This window comes from Sprattus sprattus, assembly GCF_963457725.1.
Source record: "Sprattus sprattus genome assembly, chromosome: 4".
In the NCBI taxonomy this organism is placed as follows: domain Eukaryota; kingdom Metazoa; phylum Chordata; class Actinopteri; order Clupeiformes; family Clupeidae; genus Sprattus; species Sprattus sprattus.
This window is the reverse complement of record NC_137923.1, coordinates 11259145-11273207: the sequence shown is the minus strand read 5'-3', so window position 1 is coordinate 11273207 and position 14063 is coordinate 11259145. Positions and strand designations below refer to the sequence as shown.

At 42.0% G+C, this 14063-nt stretch overlaps 1 protein-coding gene and 1 long non-coding RNA gene across 3 annotated transcripts; both read right to left on the bottom strand.

The window, feature by feature from the left end:
* Positions 1–658: 658 nt before the first annotated feature.
* On the bottom strand, positions 659–10098 carry LOC308364414 (segment polarity protein dishevelled homolog DVL-3-like). Of its 2 annotated transcripts, none has more exons than XM_080837540.1 (15): positions 9617–10098; positions 7440–7509; positions 6771–6889; positions 6107–6222; positions 5502–5637; positions 4579–4669; positions 4382–4451; positions 4009–4148; positions 3817–3893; positions 3573–3640; positions 3298–3447; positions 2916–3047; positions 2223–2390; positions 1665–1865; positions 659–1470 (listed from the first exon to the last, which is right to left on the bottom strand). In XM_080837540.1, exons 1-15 carry the CDS (start codon positions 9775–9777, stop codon positions 1160–1162), a joined length of 2010 nt encoding a protein of 669 aa, XP_080693666.1. In that variant the 5' UTR covers positions 9778–10098; the 3' UTR covers positions 659–1159. The 2 variants fall into 2 exon arrangements, with proteins under 2 accessions (XP_080693666.1, XP_080693667.1); XM_080837541.1 differs by having other exon boundaries at positions 2226–2390.
* Positions 10099–10602: 504 nt separating this feature from the next.
* On the bottom strand, positions 10603–13140 carry LOC308364419. The gene is made up of 5 exons (XR_013968628.1): positions 13110–13140; positions 12369–12487; positions 11856–11973; positions 11430–11542; positions 10603–11113 (listed from the first exon to the last, which is right to left on the bottom strand). It is a non-coding gene; the product is annotated as an uncharacterized lncRNA (long non-coding RNA).
* Between the last annotated feature and the right edge of the window lie 923 nt (positions 13141–14063).

Here is a 14063-nt window from a genome sequence, read left to right as displayed (position 1 = left end):
GACAGGATACAATTTTTTTCTCATTCTACACAGAAATAGAAATGACATTTACTATAATGATTGCATATATCCAACAGTTAATTACTATGCAATCTTGCTTTACTGTCTTTTTCATTTTACTGCTTGCAAAATTTTGTCTACCTGAAAAACAATTTCCAATGAATTCTGTCTAAGTGTTGTTTAAAGTGAAATTCTTCCAGGACACACCCTTGATCTTGGAAGACGCCGATAAGTGCATTTCCGAACTGCTGAAATGTTCCTATAAATATTGTTGCACGTCTGTTGGTGTGTGTATTTCATTATGCACATAATGGTGCCAATGGGTCACAATAGCAAAGTCTCCATCAAAATGGCTCCTGTCCAGGCAGTCTAGAGACAAGTAGCCTACTTACAAGCTCCTCCACAGTTCCTTTCCAATAGAACTCCATTTGTCCATTCATAACATACAGTGGACTGCTGCCTTCTTTTGAGGACGACACTCACACATCTGGGTTCCAGATAACATTCCAACAAACATTCCAGTCCAAGGAAGTGAAATTCCTCACTTGTTTTAAGTTCACCCAACATGTCCAGCTAGCGGACACTTACAGACCCTAGTGGTCTTCTTAATAAACACGCAGACACAAATAGAGGGATATTCCAGGCTTAGGCAATAAAACTATATTTATAAATAAAAAACATTTTCTCATCAAAAATGGAGTTTGTTTTAGTCAATGCATTTCTGCCAAGTGAAGCTTCAAAGTTAAAAAAAGAAATGTTGACAAAATGGAAATGACCAATACTAAAAGTATATGTCTGTGAGATACATTCTAGATCAACATAGTCATGCTCAAATGATGGCAAGGAAACCAGAGCGAAAGCAGAGCCAGAGGGAGGTTAGAGCCCTCACTTCTATTTTGTCACATCTTGAAATGGGTATTTGCTTTTCTTCCTTCTACAACGCCTTTTGAAGTTCATCCAGATGAGTTGATGTTCTCTCCTACTCTCTCGGACCTACATTTCTTCTTAACGGCCCTATTTGCCACCTTCCCAGGTAGCCCCTAGAGACGCAGGATGCCTAACGGAAACATGGCATATCTTTACTGTCTTTCACGAACAAGAGGAAACTCACATACACACATCATACATCTAATTCATCCATCCATTCATCTAGCCAACATCACATAATGTCAACAAAGAACTCGCCCTGGCTGCCCACTGTGTGGCAGGACTGGCGCGAGCCAGAGAGTTCGGGGGGCATGGATATCAGAGTGCGGCCAGAGGGGGAGCCCGGTGTGGCCACCGCCAGCGCCACCGCCCCGAGAGGCGGGTGGGCTAGGCGAACTGAGCCGGAGCTGTGACCGTGGGAACGAGGGTTGCGCATGCTGTGCGAGCTGCGCATGCTGCACTCACTGGGGGCGGAGCGTTCGCTGGGGGCCCTCTCCCTCCTGAGATCTGATTCGCTGCAGTGGGACCCGCTGCTACGGCTCCCTGACAGAAGACAGACAGATGGAAGGAGGTGAGCGCGGTCTCATCTCAGTGGAAATGTATGTGTTTGTCCTTTTAACATTTCTGTGTGTGTGTGTGTGTCTGTCTGTCTCTTTGAGTGATGTGTTGTGTTATTGATTGTTTTCTGTGTGTGTGTGTGTGTGTGTGTGTTGTCACCAGTCATAAAATCATCTCACCCTCACTATGCTGGCTGCCTGCACTTCCTCCTCCTGCTTCGCTGAAGCCATGGGGCAGCTCCGGAGGGTGGGGAACTGGGTACTGGTAAGGGAAAGCCATAGGCCACGGAGCCTCACCAGAGTGGAGGAGAGGAGCCAGAGTGTCCTGATCAGAAGCCCCACTCGAGCCATCATGGTCTTGCAGGGACATGTGAGCCATGTCTGAAAGGATGGGCAAAGACCAGCAGTTTAAGGTCACACACAAAATACAACAGTTACTTGAATACAGCTACAGGCAAGCAGTTGATTCTTGACTGATGTCTCAGATGCCAAAAATTGAAACTGCTAAAACGACATCCTTAATTTTCTCTACTACTGTTATGGTAATGCAGTTGGCATTCGAAGACATGTGCAGTAGTTGAGGAGGTAGTCCCTGGCACTGACCAGGCATTTCATTGTTCTATGGCAGTTTTCAATGTTGAATTAAAATAGGAAGGTGAATCAAGTAATTAAATTAAAAAGGCAACAAAGAGGATAGAATAATAATAAAAAAATAATAATAATAAAAAAAAGACTTACTACCACAGAGATCACCAAATGTGTAGTAGCACTGCTCAGAGAAGGTGATCTTGTTGACAGTATGGCGGATGAAACCAGCCTTCAGCAGGTTGCTGGCGTACTTGCGTGCCTCACGGCGATCTGTGAAGCCCTCAACGTGATGGAAGAGCCAGTCGACTACATCTGACCCTGAGAACAGGATCTGAATTTAGTGCTAGTCGTCATATTTTTGCCACCACAACAAAACAAATATCTGTTATAGCTGTAACTAGTCCAAACATGAAGAGGGGTTGTTTTTTCATCAAGAAGATGTTTCCTTTGCGCTACTGTTTATTATAGCTATAATAAGCTAAATATTCCATCAAACTTGCATGTTTTGCATTTCTACAGTTTATCTAGGAGCCGATTCCAGCTTTCTTTTTCAGGCTTGACAGAGTTGTCATTAGCACAATGCAGACAGGGACCTCTTTTTTAAAAATCATTACGGTATGTCTCAATACGTATCTACAGTCTTTACTAGTATACTGAAATGCAAGAATTAAATTAATCTAAATGCCTAGAAGCACACATCATGTGTTCTGTAAGAATAGCCATACTACACCATAACCATACTGATAAAGGCCAGACAGACAGACTATAGCCACGAAGACAATTAGTCTATGCAGGTGCTGACTATGAACATTCAGATAGAGAGGCAGACAGTTCATACTGTACCTATGAAGGCATTAGCGATGGTTATCTTCAGCCACAACCGATCACGAACTTCCAATCCAGAATCAGGACATGCCATTGCTTTAGCAACAGTTGCCATGTCACTGTGAACTGACAGGTGGTAATCATCGAAGCCTGACAGGAAAACAGATGAAGTAACAGTGTGACAGTTTAACTTCATCTCAGTCTATCCACACGAAAGCGTGAGGCTTAAGTATAGAAACAAGTCACCCTGACAAACATAAACGTACGATCATGTGAACAAAATATTTACATTTGCCTTGTTACGATTTTAGTCATGCCACAAACGCTTAGTTTCTAACACTTTCTAACAGCAGATACTGACTGACTGAACTGAGTGTGTGGACATGCAGATGGCTCTTACGCTCGGTCTCAGGGATGGAGCTGGTGATGGAGGAGCTGGTGGAGGTGACGGTGCTCATAGAGGGGCTCATCCCGTAGGCGGGGTACACACCCGTCATGGCCGCCGTGTGGGACACCCATGCTGCGGGGTCAATGGGCCTAATAGGCTCACCTACAGAGGCAGGACAAAGGGTCAGAGTCACACAGAGCCGTGGGATAAACACAGCCATAGAGCATAACACAAAGAGCAGGACTGTTGTAGAGGAGGGGAAGGCAGTGTAGAGCATTAATACTCACTTCTAGGTAGTGCAAAGCAGCTGTTTGGGTTTGGGTCCCAGCACTTTGCCACAGTCAGAGAAACAGGGCTAGGCACAGAGAGAATTCAAAATTAATTTTTCAAAATGTAACCTCAGAAGCTAATTCTGAATGACTTTGTTTCCATGCACAGAAGACCACTCCAGAATGTTCTAAATCCATATATAATCATGTTAAATCATGAGGAAATATCTCCAGCATCATATGCCAAGGGCCTGCCACTCACCCCGGCTTATGAACGATATCTCTCAGAACTCGCACTGCATCATCATTGCACAAGTTCTCAAAGTTGATGTCATTCACCTGCAAGAGGAGATCGAATACGAAAACAATCACGTGAATCAATATGAAACCATTTCAGGTTAACACTCCACAGTACTCTTTTGACAATTGGAGTTCATGTTTAGCGCCTACATACCTGAAGTAGCATGTCTCCTGGTTCTATCCGTCCATCTGCTGCCACTGCCCCACCTTTCATGATGGAACCAATGTAGATGCCTCCATCTCCTCTCTCGTTGCTCTGCCCAACAATACTGATACCCAGGAAATTATACTTCTCTGTGGGGAGAGCAAAAAGGACAAAACACACAGTCAATGGAAAGATTCAAGGACACTAGGAAACCCTGATAAAACATGGTGAGACAATTCAGGTTTACAAAGTAGGGCTGTTATAGCTGTGTTAGAGTCATAAACCAAGCCTCCACAGGCATACAGCTGTGATTAAATACTGGGTACATCTTCTGTTTAACAGTTATTCAAATGTAGGACGGCTGGAGGGCTCTGATACTTACCCATGTTTAGTGTAACAGTGATAATGTTGAGTGACATGGTTGAGTCAGTGATGCTGCTGAAGGATGACGACTACACAGAGGAGATAGACCAACAGGACGGTTACACAACTGAACAAACACTAATTTCACTCAAATGTGGCGCCACTGCAGATAAATATATATATATATATACACACATTTAAAAAAAACACTCTCACCCTTTCAATGTTTTGTTTGGGTCTTCGCCGCCGACGGCGAGGACGCCTGACCAGGCGTGATGAGCCACTCTGTTCTGTAACACTGCTGAACCTGACAGACATGCACCACATAACATCACTCTCTTAGCCAGGCACAATCCAGGAAGGAGGTAAAAGTGTGTTAGAAATACACAACTGTACACCGGAACATCTAAACCAGTGTAGCAGATGGTTAATTCAAGTCAAGCATTCCTGTATAAATGTTCTAAGCCAGATGACTATCTACAAGATGCAAGTATAATTCCAAACCAATCTAAGCATTCCATACCATCTTAACAATAACAATTGCTTTAACTCATAGGTCTATGACAGAAGCACCATTCAAAACACAATACAATGTATGTAAGAGTGTCTGCTTAAAGGAACAGCAGATGTTTTGTTTAGTCTGTTTGTTATATACAACTGACAGTCATTTTGTAAATCATGGCTTCAGACCAGGGTGGGAGAAAGAGGGAGCCAACACTATTTATATTTGCTGTAATGATGGGTATGTAAATTGAATGACACATGAAAAACCCAACTCAATTTGATTCAATTGTGCTACAGTTTCTGGATGAAAAAAGGTAGGAGAAATGATGAGGTAAGAACAAAAAGCAAGTGAATGCCTAAAAAAAAAAAAAAAAAAAAAGATTTGGCAGCTGTGCGTGTTTGGAAATGGTTTGGTGTTGCAATGAGTCCTCTGTAACAGCATCACTCAGACCACTCCTCTGGGTGGATAAATAGCTTTGGATCACTGCCAGAACTGTAGTTCTGATGGAGCATAAAAGCAGGGCATTTGTCAGCACCAGCCCAGACAGGTTCTGTCAGAGTGCCATCTGAGGAGGCCCGTCTCAGGCCTTTAAGCTATGAATATACAGCTGTCTGAGTGTGGTGGTGCCTCTTACCGGCTGGTGGATCCATCATCTTCTGAGTCGAAGCAGCTACTGGACTCCAGCTCGCTGCTCATGAGGGATGATTGACTGTCGTAGCCCCCCAGGTCCAGTCCTCGACCAGCACGTGTGTACCCATTCATCCTCCCTCCTGCACCCAAAACAAACACCCCTGGATCAGCACAGCATAGACATGGCCATTCAACGTCATCATGAAGAGTTCTGTTTCTTCAACTAAACACACAAACAGTCTCAGGGGGGTAAAAAGAGTAATGTTCTATTCACTTAAGTGCTTTTTGGATCTTTAAAATAGCTATTGACACTGATATGGAACAACTAAACCAAAAACTCCTTGACACAGTATGACTATTAATAATGACTATTTACAGTGTAGTTTCCCCAAGCACTTCACCTTAAATCAATGTGGTCACCAAAGGTCCTCTGGAGGGCTTTAGCACACAAGTGAAAAGAGAGAGACAAACAGTGAAAGAATAGTGCCAAAGGGAAAAGAACTGGATGGAAGTTACAAGGTTGGAAATAAAAGGACAGACAGTGGAAAAGTAGGAGAGGACAGGATGATGGCAAACATGAAAGAAAGCCAGAGTGAGAAAATGGCAAACCTGTGTGATCTTGGGGGTGTTTCCGGCGCGACCTCTCCCTGTCCCTGCGATGGGACGCCACAGAGTCAGTCTCTGTGTTATCATCCATGCCGTCACGACTGCCAGCTGACTTTGCACTGAGCCATACACAGAACAGGAGAAGGAGGAGGAGGAGGAGGGAGGTTACGATGATGACGATCTGTGATGCCTTTAATGGTTATTAGTACTCATAACAACATATACAATCAATTACAAGGTATCATACTCATCCTCATAAAGGATTGATTTGGCATATTTGTTAGGAAGCAATGGCTTGGATCTCAATTAAGAATAAATCACACATACTTAAAGAGTGAATAAATGAATGAATGATTAAATAAATAAACCACACATACTTAAAGACTGAATGTATGAATGAATGAATGAATGAACAAATCACACATACTTAAATACCAAATGACTCAATCACACATACTTCAAGATAGATTGAATGAATAAATAAATCACATATACCTAAACACCAAATGATTAAGTCACAGATACTTAAAGATTGAATGAATGAATGAATGAATAAATAAATGGGGTACAGGGAAAGGAAGATAGAGAAACAAAGAAAGAAGGGGGTAGAACGCAAGAAAAATGAGACAGACAGACACAGACAGACAGAGAGAAGGGTAGTACTTACTGGAAGGAGGGTGGTCTGGAATCTCCAATGCCTTGGCACCTCTCAAGGGAAGGGGGGCGATCTGACTGGCTCTCAGCCACAGAGCCCCCGTCTGAATGAGAACCATCAGCGGACACCAACTACAGAGACAGAGACAACATCACAACCAGCTCACTATAACTATACTCAGTATTGTACAGTATGGTACAATAACTAATCATTGCTAGATTTAGAAGGTAACTAATGGATATAGTCTTTTTACATATAAAAAGGTTTAGCATTCCCAAAAAATTCTCTGCCTACATTCATCCTGTGACTGTTGTTTTTAGTTTGATTGAACCCTCATCCAAGTCCTGTGATTCAAGTTAGATTTATTTAATCAGTCCTGTCCTTTGGGGGAAATAAGCCTTTGCAGTAGACCGAGTTGAAACTAAGTGTGTCGGTCTATTCCAATGGATCTGAAATATGTGTGCGTAAAATAAGGTACATGGACTTCATTAATGGCAGCATAAATAATATGCACCATGCTGCCCATGTGTCTCTGTCATACTGAGTGAGCAATAGGACCCACCAGATGGACACAATTGACATCCCCTCACAGGCAACTGAGCATGCGTACGTCAGGGGAGGTCAAGATGCACTTTGGTTCGGGGCCACTGAGTTGGGAAAGGTGTCTGTCTATGAGCTTACCCAAGCAATGACACGGCCATTGTAACAGGGGAGCCTTGCATTGTCGTCTGAAATCTCTTCCTTCACCACCCTGAAACAGCACACAAGAGCGGATGAGAGACTTTAGGCTACCGCCATTTTTACATGACCTTTAAGTTGTGCAAGTCTGATGTGTTCATTTTCAATGTCAAATAAATACAGAGCACAAGATCAAAGCACATCAATTACCTACAGCCTGGCTGGAAGTTCTGGTGAATAAATTAGACTGAATCAAATAAATACAAAAATGTCATTAAGATTCAGGGTGGGGGAAGGGGATCTAATCTTCTGTGCATACATCAAATAGGCACAGGCACAGACACACATGCATGCATACAAACTCAAATACAAAAGAAAGAAAGACATGACAAGAAAATAAAACAGCACAAAAACTGGGTCATTGATTGGGAGAGACCAAGAGAGAAAGAGAGATTCTTTCATAGTGTATATCATAGTAACCAATCAGTGAACATACACTGACGTGAGAGAGAGCAACTGAGAGAGCCATTACACTTTCACAATTCACAATTCTGCATTCCACACACAGGCTCCCAAAAATGGCTCTACTCCGTTGCAATTAAACACACACACACACACACACACACACACACACACACACACACACACACACACACACACACACACACACACACAAACACACAAACACACACACACACACACACTTCCATGAGCATCAAGCACAACTCTCATGCACAACTTTCAAACAGTCAATTCAAGCCCAAGTCTCACTTGGCACCACTAAGTGTACAAATCTATGAAGTTGGGGTGGCTGGTATCCCTGTTGTGGGGAGAGTGGCTGGACGAGTCGTGGAGTTTTTAATTTGCACATGGGGAGAGAAACCCTTCCTTGGGTGGAGTCTGACCTGGAACACATTTCACAGCTGAGGCCGCAGCAGTAAAGCTGCCAGTCCTCGGTGTGATCAGGACATTCCTAAGTGACTGATTGCAGTTGTTTCACAGCGGCATTCCTGCCCCGCTTTAATGTACAGACACAGGCAGAAGGGCCTTGGTAAGACTGGAGATAACAAATAGCTAGTATGTGGGAAGCTATGCACATGTTAGTAAAAAAGAAAGTTTATGAAAGACGCTTGAAACTCTAGACTGTAATGGAAACCAAGCTGTGCTTTTCTCATCACTCAGAAATATTATTCCTCTAGAAAATGTCTCAAGATGATACAGTAGACAATGACTACATTAGGTAGTTTTAGCGCTATTAGTAGTGTAGATCAGTTTCAAAAGTAATCAAGAACTCTAGATGAACAGTTTTTAGGTTATTTATTTATTTGGCCTCATTTCCTATGTAGGTATTTTAATCATCTTTGAACCCACGTTCCACTGTCAACTGACAAAACAGTCTATAATGAAGATGATACAATTAAACTGTGTACTATACTAAGTAGCCTATGTGGGACAAAGACAGGTCCTGAGTCACCACTAGTGCACATGTTGAAGGGGTTGAGAGATTGAAGAAATCAGACGGATATTTACAGCCTACGTGTATTTAAAAAACGAGCATCTTGCAGATGGTCATTCGATATTAGACTAACGTAAAACGTAAAAAAAAAATAAAAAAAAACATCTCATTTAATTTTAACAGACGATTCGTAACCTACGGAATCCCTTTCACGCCAACAATGTGATTATATATATATGTATATATATTTATGTTGCAAGTAAAATATATGTATTTAAGAGAATATAATGGTTATTTGTGAACAACATACTTCGGGGAGCCGTGTACGCGTTTTGGCATCACTGGGCCACATTTTGAAGACTGTATTAACGTTAGCTACGTCCATTATTCCTCTTACGGACTCCCCCATTCACTCTACCTCGTAAAAGAGATACAATCCCTATTTGGTAACTGAACAGGTTTAACATGCATGCTGCTGGCACAATCGAGCGAAACTGGGTACTTTTCAATTAGATACAACGTTTTAAGGAATATATTTATATATACACACATGAAGGGCGAAATACAAGCGACTAAAACTAGCAAGTGAGACCTCGCTGACTCTTGTTGTAGTTCCCAAGCATGGAGGGAGACGCGAACAAAAAAACTGTTAAGAGTTAAACTGCAGTAAAACAAGAGGTATAATACGAAAGCGAAGAGAGGTTTACTAAGCAAACACACTCACCCGAAGTCATCATCCATTGATTTAAAGAAAAACTTGTAGTTCGGCTTCTTGAGAGCATTTTTTAGGTCCAAGAGAGTGACCCTATCGGCTGGGATGGGCAATTTGACCAGGTAAGGAGTTTCCTGGTCGTCGAGATGATATATTATTTTGGTCTCCCCCATCGCAGACCACCGGGGAAAGATAGTCTGTGATCATCCAGCTTTAGTGTTTTTGGATCCCTCTCCGGAACCGGCTTGTGCTGTGGTAGTTGCCTTTATTTCTGTGTTTTTCTTTCTTTACTTTCGCCAAACATCGAGGCTTCCTCTGGACCTCTATGGAGCTCTCACCGCCAACTGGACCATTCCTGCGTTCCAGTTCTTCTCTCTTCTGATCGCCAATAAGCAATTCTAACTTCGACGATAACAATCTTTGATCAAATACAGACCTGTGTAGCGAATAGGAATTGTAATCTTTTCGTTTCCCATGTAGCGCGTCCACTACTCACAAGGCTTTGTGGCAGTGTGGACATTATTCCATAAAACTCCCTCTACTGGAGAGAAATGGCTATGAAGGATCACCGAGGAAGAAAAGTTGCATTGTATCCATTACATTGTGGAACACAGCGACCTCTGACGTTACTTGACACTTAAATGCCAGACAATGTTTTGCTCCACTAAAATATGAGTTATATGTAACATGTAGTGTTTATGTGTGGGTTCCATTATTCAAGTCTAAGCAATATAGTTATATGTTAGCTCCAAATAGTTTATGCAGTCTCAGCTAACTCTTCACTATTTCACAGCATTTAAGTTGTGACCATTTCATCATTACGGTCAGATTGGAAACCAGAGAAACTCATTCAGCAGGTAATTAGACTGATTAGAAGGTAGAACAAATTACTGAAAATAAATGTTTTACAGTCATTGGTTAGGATGACCAACGGTTCATTTACATGTGGCAAACGGAATTCATGAAACGAAACATCCAAAATATGTCTGATATTTTTCTTTATTTTTGAAATTGCAGTACATATATCCTCATTCATGAACACACCACCAACAAGGACAAAAATAACTTCAAATATATTCATGTCCAATAAGAGAAAATCCTGCAACACACATCATAAAATGTGACCACAAACCATAACAGACATGGTCATGCACACCTTGGATAAACAACCCACACTTCAGAACTGAACAGGGAAACCCAATGAAGGACAAAAATCACATAGCTTGCAAAAACGGTTTGAGACATCTGCTGGTTTGGTCCTTAAGAGTTGACCAAGCCTACGATGCTGTGGTCCTCTTGGGCCTCCATCCTTGAAGTCCAGGAGACTATTCCCCCCAATGGTATCGGTTTGGTCCTCGGGCTGTAACCTCCATTTCATCCTCTCCTTAATACCGATGTTCCCACCCATGTTCCTCATAGCTTCCCCAGGTACGCAAAATGGAGGCGTTGACTGGAAGATTTCCCCCTGGTGTGTCCACTGCCACTGATCCAACTCCAGTTTATGTCTTGCTGAAATAAACAACCATCCGCTAAAACTATCTGTATCCAATAGCAATACAAAATATAACATCCACCATATACAATTAAGGAAATGTTCTTGAGGAGCTTCAGAAGTGCAAAATACATACATTTCCAGGTTAAAATCCCCTCAAGATTAATGTGTGCCTTAGTAGACACCACGTTCAATTACAGAAAAATGAACGGGCAACACAAAGGCAAGTGGCATCACTGCCAGGCACTGTAATAGAAATAAGCTCACGAAAAGCTAATACACGTATTAGACACAGTAGTTTGTTTTTTGAGACTGTTGAGCTCATGGTATTACCTCTTGCTCCTGGGTTTCTTTTCCAGCAGTGATCTAGATTTAATTTTGGTGTCCAAGACTGGTTGTTGTTAAGACCCATTTTTACTGGGTTTGAGCCACCTTGCTTTGATTTCCTGTTCAAGATAACCACATATTAAATTAACCGTCAGCAGGAACATATTTACATTGAGGTAGTCATTTCAGCACCAATCATAATTCATATCTCATAATGTGCTTGAGATAAGGGGAAAAAATGGTCACAAGAGAGCATTTTTACTAATTCACCTCAAAAGTTAATGTATGCCTTTATTGACACCGCATTCACTGAATAAACAATGGACGGGCAACACAAAAAGGCAAGACATGCATACATCTTCAGGCAATAAGATAAACAAACTAATTTCTCACTGAGATCAATGATAAGCATGTGCTGTTGATCGGTCTTACCATGCCTTTCAGAGACTGGGCTGTCGTGGGATAGCATCGCAGTTGCACAAATCCAGAAAGAAGTTGTGGCATCACCCCATACCAATCCTCTCAGTTATTTTTAAGTTGAACAAGTTATCTGAATATGAAACAAAAACAAGAGTGAATTAACCGTGAAAATAACTTAACAGATTAAAAACCCTTTCAATCGTTTACTCTGAGTAGAATGTGCTTGAGGGGGAAGTAAAAAGTACTTTTTGTACTTTTGAACGATATCCACACATCAAGAGTTGATGTATGCCTTAGTTGACACCACATTCACCACTGGGAAAGTGAACAGGCAACACATAAAGGCAAACTTCTCAAATGTACTGGTCTTCAATCCATGCAGTGACGTTCTTGAATCACGTTTATCATAAGGCGTATACACGTACATGGTAACAGACCACAGGACCGATTCTAAGTACAACCAAAAAATATGTTCCATTATAACATTCCCATGACTTCAACACGCAGGCTTTGGTTCAAACCCACCTTCCAAAGGATCCTCCATGGAGAAACCGTGTCGTACAGGGTCATGCAAGGCAACCATTTTGCAGACGTCTTCATCACTCAATCTGGGTGTACCTCCATAATAGCCGCTCTCCATTGTACTGTCAAAAATAACATAAGCCACATGAAAAGAAGTATTTGGTATTAGTGTGTAGACCCTGAACGAACCACAGCTCAGAACCTCCCGTTGGGAAATCCTCTGGTAAAATAAGCTTGCTTATACTAACAGGGGAAACAGATGACGATGTCACAGAGCGATCTTCCAAATGCAGTCAATTTGACTTAAGACCTAATACATAACGTACCAACGAGATGGGGAAATGGGCAGTTAGAAGGGCCCACAAGTTTTTAGTCTTACATTTATTTCGATGGGCAACGCAAAGTTGGCACCCTGCTATCCACTAGCTAACGTACACGTGTTAGCTGCCTGGTACATGCTGCTAACGTTAGTTCGCTTCGGCGCCACAATAGTGACCGGTTGTGTTAGGTTTTGGTTTTTGGTCGCCTTTTGTGAAATTACACATTAAAAACCGGAGCAACAAGAATCTTACTGACAACGTTACCAGATGATGAAAGTGCGCCACGCTTTACACTTTTATGTAATTAAGATAACCAAGTTCAGATTTAATGCTAGTTAGGTGTCTTCTGTAATACTACTATGTAAGAATTAAATTACAGCTAAAGTGAGAATTCCAAAGGTTAATATCGAAGAATGAGACCTACCATTGTAGTTTGGTACTGCTGTCGCTTGACTCTGCCCACGTGAGAAGAGAGTACGGGCGGCGCAAAGCACGCTGGGAAGATCATCATCATCAAGACCTCTGACGATATGTGGTGACGTTGAAGTCCATGACAGCAAAACTCTGTTGGTAACGAAGTAGTCTGAAATGCTCCCGATTTATGGCAAGACGTTTCGGCATTTCATCGAGCCACATTCCTATCTGTATTCCTACCTGTAATTACAGTGCATGGAATGCCCTGTATTGTTATTCCTAGGCTTCTTCTTCTTATTCTTCTCACCTTTTTCTGCGATTAATTCACCCCGAACCGCTTAACGTAGAAACTTCATTCAAACTTTGTCGCGTAGGTCTTGTAAAGGACACTTATGCTATGTATTTTTCACTTTTCTAAACTTTATACTTTTTAAGATATTAAATAAAAACGAATCTAAATTTTCCCATTGACTTACATTGGGCCATTATGACATCATAATAGGGTCTTTAAACTGGCTTGCACCTGTGCTTCACTGACACCTGCGCCAAATCAAAGGAACCTCTTCTATGTCCCTCTCAATTTAACTGTAACTAGGAACATTAAGGCCCAATCCCATTTCTAATCTCCACCCCTACCCTTACCCCTACCCCTTTGCCCTCGCTTTTTCAAACGGAGGGGTAGTCGAAGGGGTTTAAACTCTAGCCCTACGAATTGGGATAGCCCTTCAACACTTACGTACGTCATCAGTACGCTGCGTCAGCTGTTACGTTACCGGAGAGCGACAGCTGTCACTCACCAGACATAAACAAACATGGCGTCTGCAGCTGTTATTTACACAATGCAACATTTCATCAACCAAGTTTTAAAATCGTGAATTACAAAGAAAATACTTTCATTTGTGTGATGCTTTCCCTGCTGTTTCCGACATTTTTAGATGGACTCGCGCGATGTTTCTTCTTTAAT

What these genes read in the sequence shown, in the direction of transcription:
- LOC308364414 (XM_080837540.1), bottom strand. Translation starts at nt 9,777, where the DNA reads ATGGGGGAGACCAAAATAATATATCATCTCGACGACCAGGAAACTCCT. An exon ending in TCAATGGATGATGACTTCGG is followed by an intron (nt 7,510 to 9,616) that starts GTGAGTGTGTTT and finishes GTGCTGTTTCAG; the next exon opens with GGTGGTGAAGGAAGAGATTT. An exon ending in CACTGTTACACTAAACATGG is followed by an intron (nt 4,149 to 4,381) that starts GTAAGTATCAGA and finishes CTCTCCCCACAG; the next exon opens with AGAAGTATAATTTCCTGGGT.